This window comes from Corvus hawaiiensis, chromosome 28, assembly GCF_020740725.1.
Source record: "Corvus hawaiiensis isolate bCorHaw1 chromosome 28, bCorHaw1.pri.cur, whole genome shotgun sequence".
Taxonomy (NCBI): Eukaryota; Metazoa; Chordata; class Aves; order Passeriformes; family Corvidae; genus Corvus; species Corvus hawaiiensis.
The window spans coordinates 6,604,532-6,621,979 of NC_063240.1; the positions used below are offsets into that span (position 1 = coordinate 6,604,532).

General features: G+C 54.3%; 2 protein-coding genes across 2 annotated transcripts; one reads left to right on the forward strand and one right to left on the reverse strand.

Annotated features, from left to right (window-relative positions):
* Positions 1-3,533: 3,533 nt before the first annotated feature.
* NMRK2 (nicotinamide riboside kinase 2) lies at positions 3,534-9,851 on the forward strand. The gene is made up of 8 exons (XM_048287910.1): positions 3,534-3,765; positions 5,645-5,735; positions 6,868-6,916; positions 7,118-7,289; positions 8,219-8,290; positions 8,798-8,904; positions 9,308-9,393; positions 9,479-9,851. Exons 1-7 carry the CDS (start codon positions 3,740-3,742, stop codon positions 9,391-9,393), a joined length of 603 nt encoding a protein of 200 aa, XP_048143867.1. The 5' UTR covers positions 3,534-3,739; the 3' UTR covers positions 9,479-9,851.
* A 2,310-nt stretch (positions 9,852-12,161) lies between these two features.
* Positions 12,162-17,259, reverse strand: DAPK3 (death associated protein kinase 3). The gene is made up of 9 exons (XM_048287909.1): positions 17,173-17,259; positions 16,216-16,361; positions 14,814-15,174; positions 14,446-14,575; positions 14,246-14,294; positions 14,075-14,101; positions 13,823-13,975; positions 13,334-13,379; positions 12,162-13,187 (listed from the first exon to the last, which is right to left on the reverse strand). The coding sequence occupies exons 2-9, from the start codon at positions 16,275-16,277 to the stop codon at positions 12,645-12,647; spliced, it is 1,371 nt and encodes a 456-aa protein (XP_048143866.1). The 5' UTR covers positions 16,278-16,361; positions 17,173-17,259; the 3' UTR covers positions 12,162-12,644.
* Positions 17,260-17,448: the final 189 nt, after the last annotated feature.

The window sequence follows — 17,448 nt, forward strand, 5'->3', positions numbered from 1 at the left end:
TGCAGCTGTGAGCTTAAAAAAAAGCCCAACAGCAACAACAAACGGGCCCCGTGTCCTTCAACCCTCCCGTTTCCAGAAGAAACAGAAGTGTTGACATTCCTTATGGAGATAGTGGGACACTGCTCCGGGTTCCCTGATCCCAAACAACCCAGCCAACCCCTGCTGCTCCCACCACAATTATTGTCTGCTTTCAATACTAAAAATCCACCGTTTCTTTTGATACAGCTTAAGCCACATCCTCATTTTCCCAAGGGTGGAAACCCCACCTGTATTCCTGAGCCACGTCCCTGCAGGCAAATCCAACTGGGCAGAATACAAATTTCCCTCACTGGGATGGCATGTTCCAAAAATATTTGGATTAGCAGGTCTGCAGTGCAAAGAGAACTGGAGCAGAGGTGGCTGGGGTCGGCGTCCCCTCGTAACTCTGACACAGCTTTGGAGCCTCCTGGTTTCTTTTTCCCTTCACGTAAGGTCAAATGTGGTAAAATAATCCCTGGAGTTGGATTTCTTAACCCAGACAACTTCCTAGTTCAGGGATGGGAGAGAAAAGCAATAAAAGGCATTAAAAAAAATTGAGTAGGAGTTAATTTGAGGCCAATTTATCAATTTTTTTTTACCTTAATCAGCTGAGGGGGTGATGTGGGGACTCCCCTCTGCAAATGCCAGGCAGGGGCTGGGAATCCAGCTTCCCTGAGTTTGCTCAGACTCAGGAATCCAAGCTCCAGATTCCTCTGGAATTATCATTTTACCCTGGCATTGATGGTGAAAGTGTAACTGCAAGTGGTGCCTCCAGGAACAGCCAAATGGTCTTTTCATATTCACCCTAAATAATAATGACAGTGGGAACACTGGAACTAAGACTGGAAGAGCTCATTTGCTGTATTCCCATCCATAATTTCACCGGCTTCTACCTTAAACCCAATTTCTTTTCCTGCCTTCAACATCTTCCCTGCAAGACCTCCAGAATCCTGACCTCTGACAGTTAAAAATTTTCCTAATTTGCAGTTCATGTTTATTCACAAGCAGCTCGTTTTACCAAAGCCCTGGCAGTTGAGGAGCAGAAAACAGCTTTGCAGAGAAAAATAACATTTGTTTTTGTTTTTTTAGCTCAACGGACACAGCTGGGGTGAGACAAAGGCGGTTTGAGGCCACAAACCCCTTCTTCAGGCCTGAAACAGAAAAAAAACCAAGTTAAACACATCTCAGGAGTGGGTCTGAATAAAAGTTAATGATGTCAAACAGAATTTGAGGAAAATTATCCAGAAAACAGTGGGGATATGAATAAGGAGTGGGATGATGCCATGGGATAAAATGGGGCGAAGGAGATGCCAGATCCCAAACGGTCTGGAGGATCCTATATTGGACTACTTAGGAAATATCTGAACAAACAAATAAATAAATAAATACTCCTTCAGAAACTTCCCTTGGAATCCTGGATATTTGGATCCTACACTGTGAAAGCTGCAGACCTCAAGGCAAAACGTCAAACAGGACCCCAAATACCCAAATATTGGTGTTACTGAGTTTTTTACCATCACTTTACAACCCACTGTAGGACAAGGAGCCTTTAATGCTTTTAACAGTGACCTTTTAATCCTGCCACGGGGTGGTTCTAGAAAAAGGAAGAACAAGGCAGGCAGTGGTTTGGGTGATTTAAGCTCTGTTTCGACAAGATATTATTTAAAAATGCGTATTACAGACTTCAAAAAATATTGTTGAAAAGCCTGGTATCAGTCAGAGAACCCCAATTAAGAAACATCTGGAATAATTCAAATTAAAGCACAGGTTCCACAAGGTGTAGAGAGAACTTACCTTAAAAAGCCTTGTTTTATAGGAGTTAACTGGGGAAGAGGAGGCTCTCTGGAGAGAGAACAGGTTAGGAATTTGTGTCTATTCACAAAAATAAACTGTTCAAACAATTCCTTGGAAAGAGCCAAAGGGAGACATTCCGGGAAGATTCACTCCACATTCCCTTCTCTGAAAATCTCGACTGAAAGAAGAAAAAAAAAAAAAAGACAAAATTAAATTTAATTCCCCCCACACACCTTTTTTTTTTATTTTATTTTTTCCACCTAGCAGAAGTTTAGAGCAAAATTCCTTCCCGTGACACTCCTGGATGAGTTTCAAATAATCAGATGGGAACTGGGGAATAAAGGAGGGGAGACAGCAAGGAAAAAAACCCCGACTTAATTATATCCCGCACACCTCTGCGGCTTCCCAGGCTCCCGAGGGGATGCTGGAAGGGGGTGACATTTCCACCTACCCCATGACTAATTTAGGCAAAGGCAGAGCTGGCCAAAAAGTTATTTTTGGCCACGACAGCGACGGCAGCGCACGGGGCCAGCGAGGGAGAGGGACAGGTGCAGGGCCAGAGTGTGACATGGGGGTGGGCTGAGCCCCCAAAACGGGACACGGGGCTGGGATGAACCCCCAAAATGTGACACCAGAGGGTTGAAGCCCCCCAAAATGTGACATTGGGGTGATGGAGCCCCCTTAAAATGTGACATCGAAGGGTGGGATGAAACTCCCTGAAAATGTGACCCTGTAGGGATAAAATTGCCCCCAAAATGCGACATTGGAGGGTTGAAAGCCCCCAAAATGTGAATTGGAGGGTTGCCTGAACCCCCCCCAATTGTGGTATCTGAGGATCGGCTGAAACCCTCCTAAACTGTGACAGTGGGGGGTTGAAACCCTGCCAAAAGTGTGACATTGGAGGGGTGGAACCCCAAAAATGTGACACTGAAGGGCGGGCTGAAACCCCCCTAAACTGTGACAGTGGGGGGTTGAAACCTCTCCGAAAATGTGACATCGGAGGGTTGGAACCCCACAAAACGTGACTTGAAGCTTTGGAACCCCACAAAATACAACACTGGGGGGTGGGCTGAACTCCCCCAAAATGTGACACTGGGGGGCTGAATCCCCCCGAAATGTGACACTGGAGGGTAGAACCCCCCCAAAATGTGACACTGGGGGGCTGAATCCCCCAAAATGTGACACTGGAGGGTAGAACCCCCAAAATGTGACACTGGGGGGCTGAATCCCCCAAAATGTGACATTGGGGGGCTGAATCTCCCAAAATGTGACACTGGAGGGTTGAACCCCCCCAAAATGTGACACTGGGGGGCTGAACTCCCCCAAAACGCGACACTGGAGGGTTGAACCCCCCTAAAATGTGACATTGGGGGGCTGAATCCCCCCGAAATGTGACATTGGAGGGTTGAACCCCCCCAAAATGTGACATTGGAGGGTTGAACTCCCCAAAATGTGACACTGCGGGGTTGAACCCCCCCGAAATGTAAAACTGTGGGTTTAAACCCCCCTAAAATGTGACATTGGGGGTTGAACTCCTCAAAATGTGACACTGGGGGGGTTGAACCCCCCTAAAATGTGACACTGGGGGGGTTGAACCCCCCCAGGAGGTGCCCTCGGAGGCTTGGCTGAATCCCTCCAAAAATGTGACATTGAGGGTTGGCTGGACCTGCCCAAAACGTGACATCGCGGCTCATGATGGTCACAGGGCTCCTGCCCAGCGCCGGGGCGGGGACACGGCCCTATAAATCCGCCCCAAATGCGCCTTTTCCCTCAATGAAAGGGTCAGGGAGGTAAAGCGGCGTCTGACGGAAGAGGGAACGGGGGCAGCGGAGTTTTTGTTCCGCTGCAAGTTCTTTCAGCCTTCCCAAATTGGTTTTTTTTTTTTTTTTTCTTCCCCCCCCCCTCGCCACATTCCGGCTCAAGCAAAATGAAATATATTATAGGCATCGGAGGGTAAGTGCCTGCTAAAATTGGGGATATTTCGTGTTTTTTCTGTTTAATTTTTGTGTGGAAGGTGGTTTGAGACTTGGGGATTATTTATCTGGCTATAAAATAATGTTGGGGATACAGGATTTGAGAGATGATGCAACTTGCTGAGTCTTAGTTCGTGGTGCTTAAATACAGAGAGCTCTGCAGGGTGACATACAGTTTTATATATCCCTTAATGTATTTTTTACTTTATACTTTTCGATGTACTTTTATTTTTTATATCCTTTTATATTTTTTTATAACATTAAAAGGATGGATGCTGCTTCAGCAGAGTTTTGCAGGGCAGCACATCCTTTCATACAGACTTTTATATATATTTTAGATACACTCTATATATTTTTATATGTTTATATATATATACAAATTTATACTTACACACACCTTTATATATTTTTAGAGATACTTTTACTCATAGTTTTATATATCCTTTTATAGGGTTAACAGGAGGGATGCTGAGATGGCAAAAACACCCTCTCAAGTAAATTTAGAGGCCAGAGAGACCAAAAAAAAATATTTTAAAGGCTTCTCTGAAGGACAAAGAGAGGGAAAAAACCCGTTTATAATAAAATAGGGTAGTAGTGTATAAAGGGCATTGATTTTCTTTTTAAAAAGCAGGATTCAAGGAACCTGAGTGTGTTTGTGCTGGGACGGGGCGAGAGTGCGGCAGGACGGTTCGGGAAATGGAACAGGGAAGGGAATATGGTTTATTATAATAATAATAATATGCCACTGTGGGATCTGTACAGCTTTGGGATGAAAAAAATGAGGAATAAGCCAGGGCACAGGAAGGTTATTCAGGGTTTTTACATTAAACGGGTTCCGGGGGTATGAGGGAGTGAAGGCAGCTCGGCGGCTCCATCTTGAGCAGCGTGTCCGGCGGGGCCGCGGCTGTGAGGGGGCGGCCATGGCGGCCCCGCGCTCCCCTCAGAGCCCGCGGCTGTGAGAGGGCTGCCATGGCGGCCCCGCACTCCCCTCAGGGCCCGCGGCTGTGAGGGGGCTGCCATGGCGGCCCCACGCTCCCCTCAGAGCCCGCGGCTGTGAGGGGGCTGCCATGGCGGCCCCACGCTCCCCTCAGAGCCCGCGGCTGTGAGAGGGCTGCCATGGCGGCCCCGCACTCCCCTCAGAGCCCGCGGCTGTGAGAGGGCTGCCATGGCGGCCCCGCGCTCCCCTCAGAGCCCGCGGCTGTGAGGGGGCGGCCATGGCGGCCCCGCGCTCCCCTCAGAGCCCGCGGCTGTGAGGGGGCTGCCATGGCGGCCCCGCGCTCCCCTCAGCTCCCGCGGCTGTGAGGGGGCGGCCATGGCGGCCCCGCGCTCCCCTCAGAGCCCGCGGCTGTGAGGGGGCGGCCATGGCGGCCCCGCGCTCCCCTCAGCTCCCGCGGCTGTGAGGGGGCGGCCATGGCGGCCCCGCGCTCCCCTCAGCTCCCGCGGCTGTGAGGGGGCGGCCATGGCGGCCCCGCGCTCCCCTCAGCGCCGCCGTTGCGCGCGCGCGGGAACCGGCGCTGCCGTTATACGCGGGCGAGCGGGAGCGCAGCGCTGGAAGGGGCGGGGGGGGCGCTGACAGCCAATCGGCAGCCGGGGAAAGGGCGGGGGGGGCAGTCGCAGCCAATCGGCGGCCGGCGCCGGTGGGGCGGGAAATTCAAACGGGGGGGGGGCGGGCCGGGCGCGGGTCCCCTCAGGGACCCCTCAGGGGCTCCGCTCCCCTCAGGAGCTCCCGCCCCCGGTCGGGGTTCGGATTCCTCAGGGCTCGGCTCCTTCAGCGGTGCTGTCTCACCGCGGGTCCCAGCGGTTCCCAGACCTGATTCTAATGTGGTTCTTCCACCTCTGTCTCGCCCCGCTCCGTGCAGGGTCACCAATGGTGGTAAAACCACCTTGACCAACAGGCTCATCAAGGCGCTCCCCAACTGCTGCGTCGTCCATCAGGACGATTTCTTCAAGGTAAGTTGAGTCCCCTCTTCCTTGCAGTGTTAATTGTACATTCAAGGCAAGTCAGTTTTGACAGCTTAGGAGCCACAAGCTTTCTGATTTTGTGGGGGTTTTGATATATATATTTAATTTTTAAATGACTGGACAGGTGGGAAGATCCTGACCTTTGCAAATGCCACAGGAGCTTGGCACGACCCAGCTCAGAGCAGTCACAGCAAAACCACCTTTGAGTGTTAACAACACATTTAAATCTAGTACTGATTTCAGTCAGTATTTACTGTGCTCTACATTAATTATTTTCTCCATGCTGGGATTTTCCTTCTTCTTTTACTAAAGTAAGAATGTGACTTCTAAATGATACTTCAGGATTGAAACACCTCTGTGCTGGTTTAAATACAGAAAGGGGGTTTTACTGGAGAGCTTTGATAGATCTGCATCAGAACCCAATTAAGTATTGTAGAGATGAATGCCTGGGAGTGCAGAATGTTACTAAACCCTGCACCATTTCATGGCAATGATGATATCTGAGCACCCCACCACAGGTGGAAGTCCAAGAGATGCAGGAATGGATTTGGAGCAGTTGTGGGTCATCCCCAAAACATGAAGTGCTCCAGCACCTGCATCGTGTGCTCAGTGTGTCCTGCACAGATTTGATCAGATAGGAGCCCTTGGGGGAAGAATTCTGTTTGATTTTCCATAAAAATCTGTAGCTTCGTGTGACTGCCAGCACAGTGAAAGCTGTAACTGAGCGACCACAGTGCTGCTATGTCCAACTTTATTTTTATTCGAGGAGTTAAAATACCTGTTCTTGAGAAATGTAGATATTCAACCCATGTTTGCACTTAAAATTCTTATATATTGATTTACAAACAATGCCCTGTAGTATTTTGCCAACTAACAACGTACCGAGTGATTAATGTAAAGGTCGTTATCCAAAGTGGTTTGAGTGAGCCAAGGGAACTTTCCAGAGCTCTTGGGGTTGGGGAAAGCTGGGAATGTCGGTGTTCTTGCAGCCCGAGGTGGGGCTGTGGCTGTCAGTGCCCAGGGGTGGTTGGTGTTGCAGTAGTGGCCAGGTGCTGATGGCATCGTAGGGAACTGATCCCGCTGAGGTTGCAGCAATGTTTTATTGCTCACTATATTTCAGCCACAAGATCAAATAGAAGTCGGGGAAGACGGCTTTAAACAATGGGATGGTAAGAGCAGTGTTCCCTATAGGATGCAGTAATGTATATTCTTTTCCTAAGTATTTCTTTTTCATTATTAAAAGCTTTAACAGTAAATTTCCATAATTGTAACTTTACTGAGTTCATTCTATTTCATACTTTCGAGCCCGTGGTGTTTGATGGTGTTTGATGGTGTCCCTTTTTCCCACCCACCCCCTTTCTCCCGACTAGTGTTGGATTCCTTGGATATGGAGGCAATGGTGAGCACAGTGCGGGCCTGGATTGAGAACCCAGTGAAGTTTGCCCGTTCGCACGGGGTGAATGTCACACCTGGCTCTAAAGAGCCAACCTCCCAAGATATCCATATATTGGTCATTGAAGGCTTCCTGCTTTATAATTACAAGTAAGGTTTGGAGAACTCTTTGTGGTTTGCCAGGGAAGATCCTCAAATCCCTCGTGCCAGAGCTAAAAACACCTTTTTACTAATTTCCCTTTCCTGCCTTGTTCTGAATTCTCACCCCGGAGGGTTTTCTGCTGTAAAATGTAGAATTAACCCCTGAATGCTGGTAGAAGTGAGGTGAATGTAAGGTTCTTATTTAGGGCACAGCCCTGAAGTCCAGGGGAGTTTTAGAGCAGGATTTGAGTTGGCAGAGGGGTGCAGCTTCCCCTCATCCCCCCACCTTGGTGAGAACAAGGAGATAATCCATTCACTGCCTGGAATCTCTGGGAATTAAGGAACAGTTCTCTCCTGTGCTTGTTTAACACTGACTACATTGAGCTTAGTAAGAGGAGCAAGCTGTGGCAGAGAGAACTCCCTGGATTTTTGGGGAAGAACATGGAATCCCAGAACGGTTTGGAAGGGACCTTAAAGCCCATCCAGTTCCAAGCCCCTGCCATGTTCAGGGACACTTTCCACGATCCCAGAATGCTCCAAGCCCTGTCCAGCCTGGCCTTGGACACTTCCATGTACATGAGCCGAGCAGTTGCCCTGTCCCAGATTTTGCTGCAAACTGAGTTTGGGACGATCTAGGAAGAGCTAGGGTTCCCAGTCCAGTGCCTGATCCTCCACAGGATCCCCTCTGATCCCCCTCAGGACCAGTGGCAGGTGTTGGGGTGGGAAAAGCCCCTGTTGTGCCACCCTGATCTTCAGAAAAGAGGCTTTCCGTGGTTTGGAGTTAACAAAACTGTGAGGGAAGCACTTTACCCTTGGGTTGTCTTCAACAGACACAAATCCCGTAGAGGCAGAGATTCTTGTGGTGTCTGGGGTGATTTAATGGTTTTTCCTGTCATTAAAAGTGAGATAAACACGTTCTGTCCTTGTCCCCTGCCCAGACCTCTGATAGAGCTGTTCGACATCCGCTACTACCTGGCAGTGCCGTACGACGAGTGCAAGAGGAGGAGGAGGTGAGAACACTCCTGGATGTGCTCTGCTCCTTTACGTTGCTCTTAGTCATGGAATCATGGAGTGGTTGGGGTTGGAAGGACCTTAAAGGTCATCTCATTCCACCCCCTGCCATGAGCAGGGACACCTTCCACTATCCCAGGTTGCTCCAGCCTGCCCTCAGACACTTGGAGGGATGGAGAGTTCACAGTTCCTGGGATGTGTTGGTGTCATGAACTGGATTAGAGTGGGAAATTTGGATAGAAGTGGAGAAAGAGAGAGAGTTTGATGTGGTGAACTTGGAATTACAGAGTTGTTGGGGTTGGAGAAAACCTCTGAGATTGAGTCCAACCATCAGTCCTGACCATGTCCCCAAGTGCCACATTCAAACACAGGGATGGGGACTCCACCACTGCCCTGGGCAGCCTGTGCCAATCCTTTACAATCCTTTCCATGAAAATTTCTTTTCCTAATATCCAACCTAAACCTCAGGCACTCCTGACATTCCTCTTCCATGCTGTTATTCCCAGTACACGGAACTACACCGTTCCTGACCCCCCGGGCCTCTTCGATGGACACGTCTGGCCCATGTACCTAAAACACAGGAAGGAGATGGAGGACTGTGGTGTGGATGTGGGTAAGTCTTCCCCAAACAAATCCTTCAGCCTTGGAGTTGGAATTTAAGGAATTGGGTGATTTAATTCGAGGAAACTTTCACTGTGATGATGCAGGGTGCTATTTTTGCTCCCAAGTTGTAATCCTGGCCTGCTCTGGATAAATACAGGCAGTTTTAGAGCTAAGAACTTATGGCCTTTGCTTTGTACTCTTTAGGACTTAGAGGGGATAAAAATATTCAAAAGAAGGAATTTGTAATGGAATAAGGATTTCACAGGCCACTGTGTTTTCAGGATAGTTCTGTTTTTCCAACAGAAAAACCAGCTGTCATTTGGGTCAATAAAATATGAAATACTTTAAAACTAATCTCCCAAAATCTTGGTTTGATGGAAAGCCCCAGCCTGACTCCCCCTTTTTTCTCCCAGTTTATTTAGACGGCCTGAAGTCGAGGGATGAACTCTACAACCAAGTCTTTGAAGACATTCACAACAAGCTCCTAAATTGCTCATAGGTAACTAAAATCCAGAGGGCTGGAACAGGAGGGACTGTGCTGGGAACAGCTTGGGTCTCACCCTTTTTCCCTTCCTGCTTTCCAGGGTCTGGGGAGATCTGGAAGATCTGTGTACAGCGCGATGTAAATAATACTTTGGAAGTGGGGATGGGGGTGATTCATGTGAACTCCTCTCCCACTGCCCTTTGGCAAGTCCCTTCTGTATATAGTTGAAAACTGAGGATAACTTATTCCCACCGGATGGACAGGATCACCTTGGTGGGGTTTTTTTTGTAATTGTTTTATATTCCACTGGCTTACAGACAAGTTGGAAATGGCATTTTTATAGCAGAGCAGGTAGAGCTGTGCTGGGAAAATGAGAGAGCTCCTGCTTGGGTGCTCCTGCAGACAGGAAGGCTTCGTGCAAGGCTTGTTTGTAAAATCATCTCTTCAGTTCAGTAAAAATCCACTTCGGTCTCCTTTTGATGTCCTGATTTAATTCAGCGCTCAGCTTCATTGCAATAAAAATGGATATGAAGCTCATCCAAAACACAACAGCAGCCCCTTTTTCCTGGGTGTTTGACATTCCAGCTACAAGTGGCTTCAAACCTCCTTCCACATGCCACTGGGTGGGTTTGGGTGCTCACATAGGCCCCCAGCCAGGTGGGAATGGCTCAGTTTGAATTTAAATCCATGAGGTGAATTGGGGGGATTTCTCAGGGAATGAGAAATGAAAATTGTGCTTTCCTAGAAACCATTTCAGGCATTAATACTGAAACCATCCAAATTTCAGCTTGAGAGGGCAGTGCCAGGGGAGCGACATCCCTGCATACGTGTGGTGCCTGCCCATAGAAAACCTGTGGGATGAGCACTGGGAGCTCTCAGACACTGAAATAACTTGCCTGGGGGGACCCTTCCCAAGGTTTTGGGGCCTGAATTAGAAACAGTGCTCTGGAAAAGCAGCTGCCACAGATTAGTGAGGAGTCACCCAAAAACCCACCAAGGTGGGGGCTTCCAGCCTGGTGCTGCAGCAGAGGGGAGCCAGATCCATCTCCTTGTCCTTGTCTTACACCGATGATCTTCCAACGGTCCTGAGCAGGGATCCCATGGCCAGAAAGGGCTCTGGGTCCTGCTGGCACCCCCTGGCTTCCCCAGCCCATAAAAAGGGAGATTTCCTGGTGTGCAGCACCGAACGTGCCTGGGGACACCCACCCCACTCTGATTACACCATTCCAGGGCCAGGGACGCCCTGCTGTGAGCTGTCACCCTCGTTCCTACACGGAGCATTTCCCAGGGCTCAGCTCCCTGGCAGGAACAGGAGATCCCAGGGGGATTCAGCAGTGGCTTCTAAGGGGGTTCCCTGTGCCTTCACGGGTCGGTTTAAACCATGCAGAAGCGTCTGGGGTTTGAGAAGACTTAAAAGGGAAAAGCCCTTGCTCCCACCTCCTGCCAAACTCTGGGAAGCAGAAATTGAAGCCTAAAAAAGGCATTTTGGTATCTCTGTACACAGAGAATGAAACGTCACGGGTTGGTGGCAGCTCCGCCTGCAAAGAGGGGACTGGAGCAGAAGATCCCAGTAACGTCACAGCACTGGAATCCCCCCACAGCAGCACATCCCGTTCATTCTGCACACGAGTTCCTACAGGCTTTAGGATTAGTAGACTCATGAAATCATGAATCACACCCCATATTCTGCTTTTTAAGAGCTATTTTGGTGTCATTTTGTGCATCCACGTGGGTGAGATTCCCCTGCTGCTCCGGGGCAGTGCAGCTCCTTGGCCGGGGTGAATGACCAGTGAGTTCCAAGAGCCTTTTGGGAGTGTGAAACCCAAACCCTCAGCACGAGGAGAATCCGGGAAGGTTTCTCACTATGTGAACTTTGCCCGGCTCAGGAACAGCCAGGGCTATAGGATTTCCATACATCCTTTCACCCACTGCCTCTGCCGACAGAGCTGGGGCTCCATCCAAATCCACACCCTAAAGCCTCCCCAGCCCCCCAGGACACAGTGCCTGCATGGGGCAGGATGAAGGCTCAGGTGTCCCCACACCATGGCCAGAGCCCGTGGCTGTGCCGGACACTGGGACAGCCCCAGTGACGCCATCGCCCGTGGGAGCCAAGAGCCTTGGCAGGGAACACCAGGGCAGATTAAATTATCAGCAGGTCCACGTGTCCCATGGGTGGGGAGGAAACCTACACCTGTTGGGACGTCAGCAGGGACAGGGACGTGGGGCACAGCCCGATCCCCAGGGAGCCGCAGGGGCCTCAGCAGAGCGACAACTAAATCCTAAATGGAGCAAATGCCCTGGGCCCGGAGCTGAGCCGGAGGTGAACCCACCGTGGCCAGCCAGGGGGACGCCTGCCAGCCCTGGGATTTGGCTGGTGATTCCCCAGATCAAATGCAGCTGGATCTTGGCTCCACGGGGCACACAGGCAGTCAAAAAGCCCTCGGTGCTCCCAGGGGAAGCCTGATCCCTGCTGTGGTGTTCTCTGGAATGTGGTGCTCTGGGACCTGGCTCCCTCTGTCCCCAGGAGTGAGGGATCTGAGGCAAGAGGGCCTGGGGGCTGCCCCAGCCTGGGAACACTCCACAAACCATCCCTAGACCTCCCTCCATGCCCACAGCGAGCGCACCTGCCAGCATTGGGGCTCATAAGGAAAAAAAAAACCTTTTCCCTCCCAAATTAAGGAAATTCTCTGAATGGGAGCACAGTGCGGGAGTTGTCACCACGTGGCACATCCTTATCCCCCTCCCAACCCCTGTTCCCCCATGGCAGGAGCTGAGGCAGCTGCCCCGCTACACAGAAACCTTTATTCTGGGACAAGGGGGAACGAGGGCTGGGACAGGGGGACAAGGGGTGCAGCACCCCGGGGGGAGTGCGGGGCACAGGGGCCACCCAGGGGGCTGAGGAGTGCGAGGCCACGCAGGGATCAGTCCTTGGTCCCAGCCCACACGTGGCTGCTGCTGTAGTGTAGAGGGGGGGGTCTGCCCACCAACCCCCCCACGGGGCGCTGGGGCAGCTCGGGGACCCAAGTGGGGTGGGGACGAACGGCCCCGAGCGCGGCAGCGGTGACGGGGAGCGCGGGGACACGAGCCAGGCAGGAGCAGCACGCAGGAAGCCAAACCCCGGGGCAGCACAGCCCCAGGCCCCGAGGTGGGGGCTCCAGCGAGGCACAGGCCCCCCCCGCATGCCGGCAGGGCCGGGGGACGCTGACCGGGGGCTCCCGGGCGAGCGGGGGGACCGGGGAGCGCCGGAGCCCCTGGGGCCGGCCGGGTTAGCGGATGCTGCCGTCGCCCTCGCTGCTCTGCAGCTTCTCCCGCTCGATGGACCACACCAGCTCCTGCACAAACTTCATCTCCGAGGCCACCTGCTTGGCCAGGGCCTCGTAGTGATTCTCCAGCTTGCGGTAGCGCCGCTTGAGCCCATTGGCCGCCTGCACCACGCTCTTGGTCTCCTCCTGCGCCTGCTTCTTCAGCGCCTCCGTCTTCTGCAGCTCCTGCCGGATCTGCCGCAGGTCCTGACTGATGCTGTCGTTCTCCTCTTTGTACCACGACTCCTTCTCCTCGTAGATGGACAGCAGCGCCTCGATGTCCTCCTGGAAGGACTTCTTGTTCCTCTCCAGCTCTCGGAGGCTCTCCTCGGCCGCAGCCACCTCCTCCATGACCTTGGAGAAGCGCTCGAAGTTGATGTAGGTGTTGTTGGGGGGCATGCTGGAGTGGGATTTGATGGTGTACTCCTTCAGGCGCGTGGTCTTCAGCCGGCGCCGCTCGGGCTTCTTGCAGCTGTCCTCGTTGCGGACGTTCCTCCTCTTGATCACCTGTGGCAGGGACAGTTGTGGCTCCAGCACCCACCCATGGACCCCCGGCAGTGACACCAAACTGGCCCCACGGGGGTGGGGGAGCAGAAGAGCCCCAGCCTCGGGGGGTCAAACACCCAAGAAGTGCCGATTCTTTAACTTCTCACCTTAATCCAAGGGTGCTCCAGGCTCTGGGCGATGGTCATTCGCTTCCTGCAAACGCAGCAAGGCTGGGATCAGGGCAGAGGCTTTGCTCCTCTTTCCCTGTTAAAGCCCTGGAAAAGTGACTGGGATCCTCTGATCACCTTTGGGGTCAGGCTGAGCCTGGACAAACTCACTGCACTCAGGGCCCCCCCAGGCAGGGCTGCATCCAGCCCCCAACTCCCCAAACTGCCTCCCAAGAGAAACACAGGCAGAGGATGCCCCGGGAACCTCCCAACCCCACTGTTCCTTCCCAAACCCTGAGCCCTGGGGGCCCAGCTCAGCCCTCAAACCCTCCCAAACCCCAGTGGAGCTGCTGCACCCTCAGGGGGATCTGAGAATTCACCCCACGCTGGTGCAGACAGGAGAGAGGGAGCTGCCTGTACACAGCAGGTTGGGCAGGGGGGCTGTCCCCTCTCCCAGAGGAACCCCCGGCTCTGCTCCCCATCCCTCACTTGGGGTCCTTGACAAGCAGGCGGCGGATGAAGTCCTTGGCCAGCTCGCTGGTGTTGCTGAAATACTCCTCGTCGAAGTCGTAGTTGACAGCAGAGATGTTGGTCAGCGTCTCCTGCTTTGTCTCCCCCAGGAACGGGGAGGCTCCGCTCAGCCTGAGGAGAGAGAGGGTTGGGATACCCCAAAAATGCTCCAGCCTGAGGTGGGGGGCTCATCCTGCAGCCCTGTCCCCCCCAGACCTGCCTTATACTCACAGGATGTAGGTGATGACCCCGATGCTCCTGGAAGAGAGAGGAAGAGGAGGCTGAAGTCACACAGAGCTTTTGGCACGAGGGGAGATCCACCGGCACGAGGGGAGATCCACCAGCACGAGGGGATTGGCTGCTGGAGCCATGGGGAGGGGCTTCGGGAGGGGAATCACTCACCACATGTCGGCCTCCAGCCCCAGGGGTTCGTAGTTCACGATTTCCGGGGCTTTAGAAGGAAAGGGGAGAAAATGGGTTTATTGTGGGGAAGGAAGCCTGGCCCCATGGACACATCCTGGCAGCAGCACCAGGGTGCTGGGCATCTCTCCAGGATTAATCCAAAGCTTTCAGCATCCTGAGGAGCCCCCAGGAATGCTCACCCACAAACTCCGGGGTCCCAAAGATATTCTTGAACTCATTCCCAGCCTCGATCTTGTGGGCAATCCCGAAGTCGATGAGTTTGATGCGAGGGTTTGGCACGTTCTTGTCCAGGAGCATGATGTTCTCTGGCTGTGAGGGGAGAGGAGCTGGGTCTGTCCCTACACACCAACCTGTGGGAACTGCCCTGGGCTCCTCATTCCAGAGCAGAGGGTGTGCCTCAAGCTGGGAGAGACCCCAAGCACCAGCCCCACTGCACTGCAGGAGTGCACTCGTCCCCACTCCCCAGCGCTGATTCCCAGAGCTCACCTGGGAGTTTATCCCTGCTCCCAGTGCTGAACACGGGGTGTCTACAGCTCCCAGAGCTCACCTTCAAGTCGAAGTGGGCGATGCGCTTGGAGTGCAGGTAGTGCACCCCGTCCAGGATCTGCTTGAGGAACTGCGTGGCCTCCTCCTCCGTCAGGGATTCCTTCTCCGCCAGGAAATCGAAGAGCTCCCCTCCGGACACCAGCTCCAGGATGAGCACCACGTCCGTCTTGTTCTCGAAGATGTCGTGCAGGGTGATGATGTTGGGGTGCTGGATCTCGCGCAGGATGTCCACCTCGCGCTCGATCTCCTCACGGCTCACGCCCCTGCGGCTGGACGACAGCCGCCGCTTCTTGATGAACTTGGCCGCGTATTCCAGGCCCGTTTTCCTCTCGCGGCACTTCCGGACGATGGCGAACTGGCCGCTGTGGGGTGTGGGGAGGAGGTGAGGGGCGGAGAGGATGTCCTGCACCACACACTGGAAGCAGCACGAGGATGGGGGACGGGAGGATGCACTGTTTCCCCCCAGAAATGCCAAGAATTGGGATCTGGTGATTCCCGCCTGCTCCCGGGCTTTACGCACCCTGGCACCGCCCAGGATGGAGGAAGGAAATTCCTCCCAGGAATGTGGCAGCTGCCAACCGTCCCTGGGCTGTTCAGGTGCTGCTGTGGCCAGCCAGGGTGGGAGATGCCCATCAGCCCCCTCTTCCAGCCAGGAGCCCCCAGGAGCAAATCCCAGAGCCCAGTGGTCCCGGAGGACCATAAAGCTCTGATGGAGAAGGGCAGTGCAGGGGAAATGACTGAAGTCAGAGTAACTGCACCTGGACCTGAGACTCCTCTATACCTTCATACATCCCTGGATCATGGCCGGGGACACGCACATCCCCCAGGGCAGAGTGGGATCCATCCATGGGCACCTCATCCCTCCCCATGGCTCACAAAGAACCACAGCCACAGATGGACAAGAGAACCTGCAGCAACCCCTGGAAGTTCTTCTGCTTTGAAAAAAAAACACTTAAGTGACCCAAAACGCTTTTGCTGCCCAAGTGCCCGAGGAGGGGCCACGGCGTGGGGCCGGTGCGGCCGAGGCAGTGCTGGAGGATCCCAAGGCAGCTCCCCCACTGCCGCCTCTGCATCCCGGCTGATTAAATCCCATCTGCAGGCACTGAGTCACCCTGGATCCCTCCCACAGGCACAGGGCCAGGCGAAGCCACTGAGGAGGGCCGGAAGCCGCCAGCCCCGGACTGAGCTGAACGGGAGCTCCACCGGGAGCGACGTTAATTAACACTTTATTTTAACCTCTGCCTGTCAGAGGTGCCTGTCTCTGCACAGCTCCAGCCCTGCTGCCTGCAGAGGGAGAACCACAAAGGAACCAGCAGCTGCATCCAGTGAAGGTCCCGGCCCAGTGCTGGGGCAGGCTGTGCAGCGATGGAAGCCCCCCCAGAACACAGTGGGATGTCCCTCACCTGCCCAGCTCTTCCCCCATCTCATAGAAGTCCTCCACGCTCTCCTGGCGGAAGGTGGACATGGCTGCGGGGCCTTCTGGAGCGGGAGCCACCCCGGTGCTGCCAGCGCTGGATGTCGGCAGAGGGGAGCAGCCGGGGATCAGCACCTGTGGCACCGGGAAAAAGGGGGGCTCACACCAACACCCAGCACAGGGATCCTGGCTCCTCGGGGATGCACAGCCCCAGGCCGGGCAGGCCATGGGGCAGCTGTGGCCGAGGTATGGGTTAGTCCCGGGGATGCCCCCCGGTCTCACCACACCCCAAAAGCGGGGGACAGAGAAGGGAAGGGGGCCACAGCTTTTCCCTGCTCCACAGGCCCCACACCCACTGTCCACCCAATCCTGTTCATCCCTTTTCTGGCCCACTTCCCCTCCTATCCCAATCCTCCACGGACCCTCCCTGCCCCACAGCCCCCCCACCCAATCCCCCACAGGCCCCACACCCACTCTCCTCCCAATCCCTGCCCATCCCTTTCCTGCCCCACAGCCCCTCCCCATTCCAATTCCCCAGAGCCCCTCTCACGCCCCCCAATCCCTCCCCATCCCTTCACTTCTCCACACCCCCCCCATCCTAATCCCTACGCCTCCTTTTCCAGCCCCACGGCCCCTCCCAATCCCGATCCCCCACAACCCCTCCCTATCCCACAGGCCCCACAACCCCCCAGTCCCTCCCTACCCCCTTCCCCACCCACAGCGCCTCCCAGCCCCACAACAGGCCCCACAACCCCCTCCCCAATCCCTCCCTTTCCTTCCCCACCCCACAGGCCTCAACCCCCACACACCCCCCTCTCCTCGCACCATCCCTCCCCACCCACCCTCCCTCCATCACCCCTCTCCCACCCGCACAGCCCCTCACCTTCCTTCCCACCCCACATCGCCCCTCACAGACCCCTCATTTTCACCCCCCGTCTCTCCCAACCTCAGCCGCCGCCGCCGCCCGCGTCGCCGCCGCCACATTCCACCACAGCGGGCCCCGCCCCCTCCCACACGAAGCCACGCCCACATCGAAGCCACGCCCACATTCGCATCACTCCCATTCACCGGCAAAGCCCCGCCCACCCTTGGCCCCGCCCACCTTCCGCGAGAGGCCCCGCCCCGCCGAACGGCGGGGCGGGGCCTCTCGCGGAAGGTGGGCGGGGCCAAGGGTGGGCGCGCGCTGTTGGCGCCACTCTCTGACCCCCACCAGAGGGCGCCA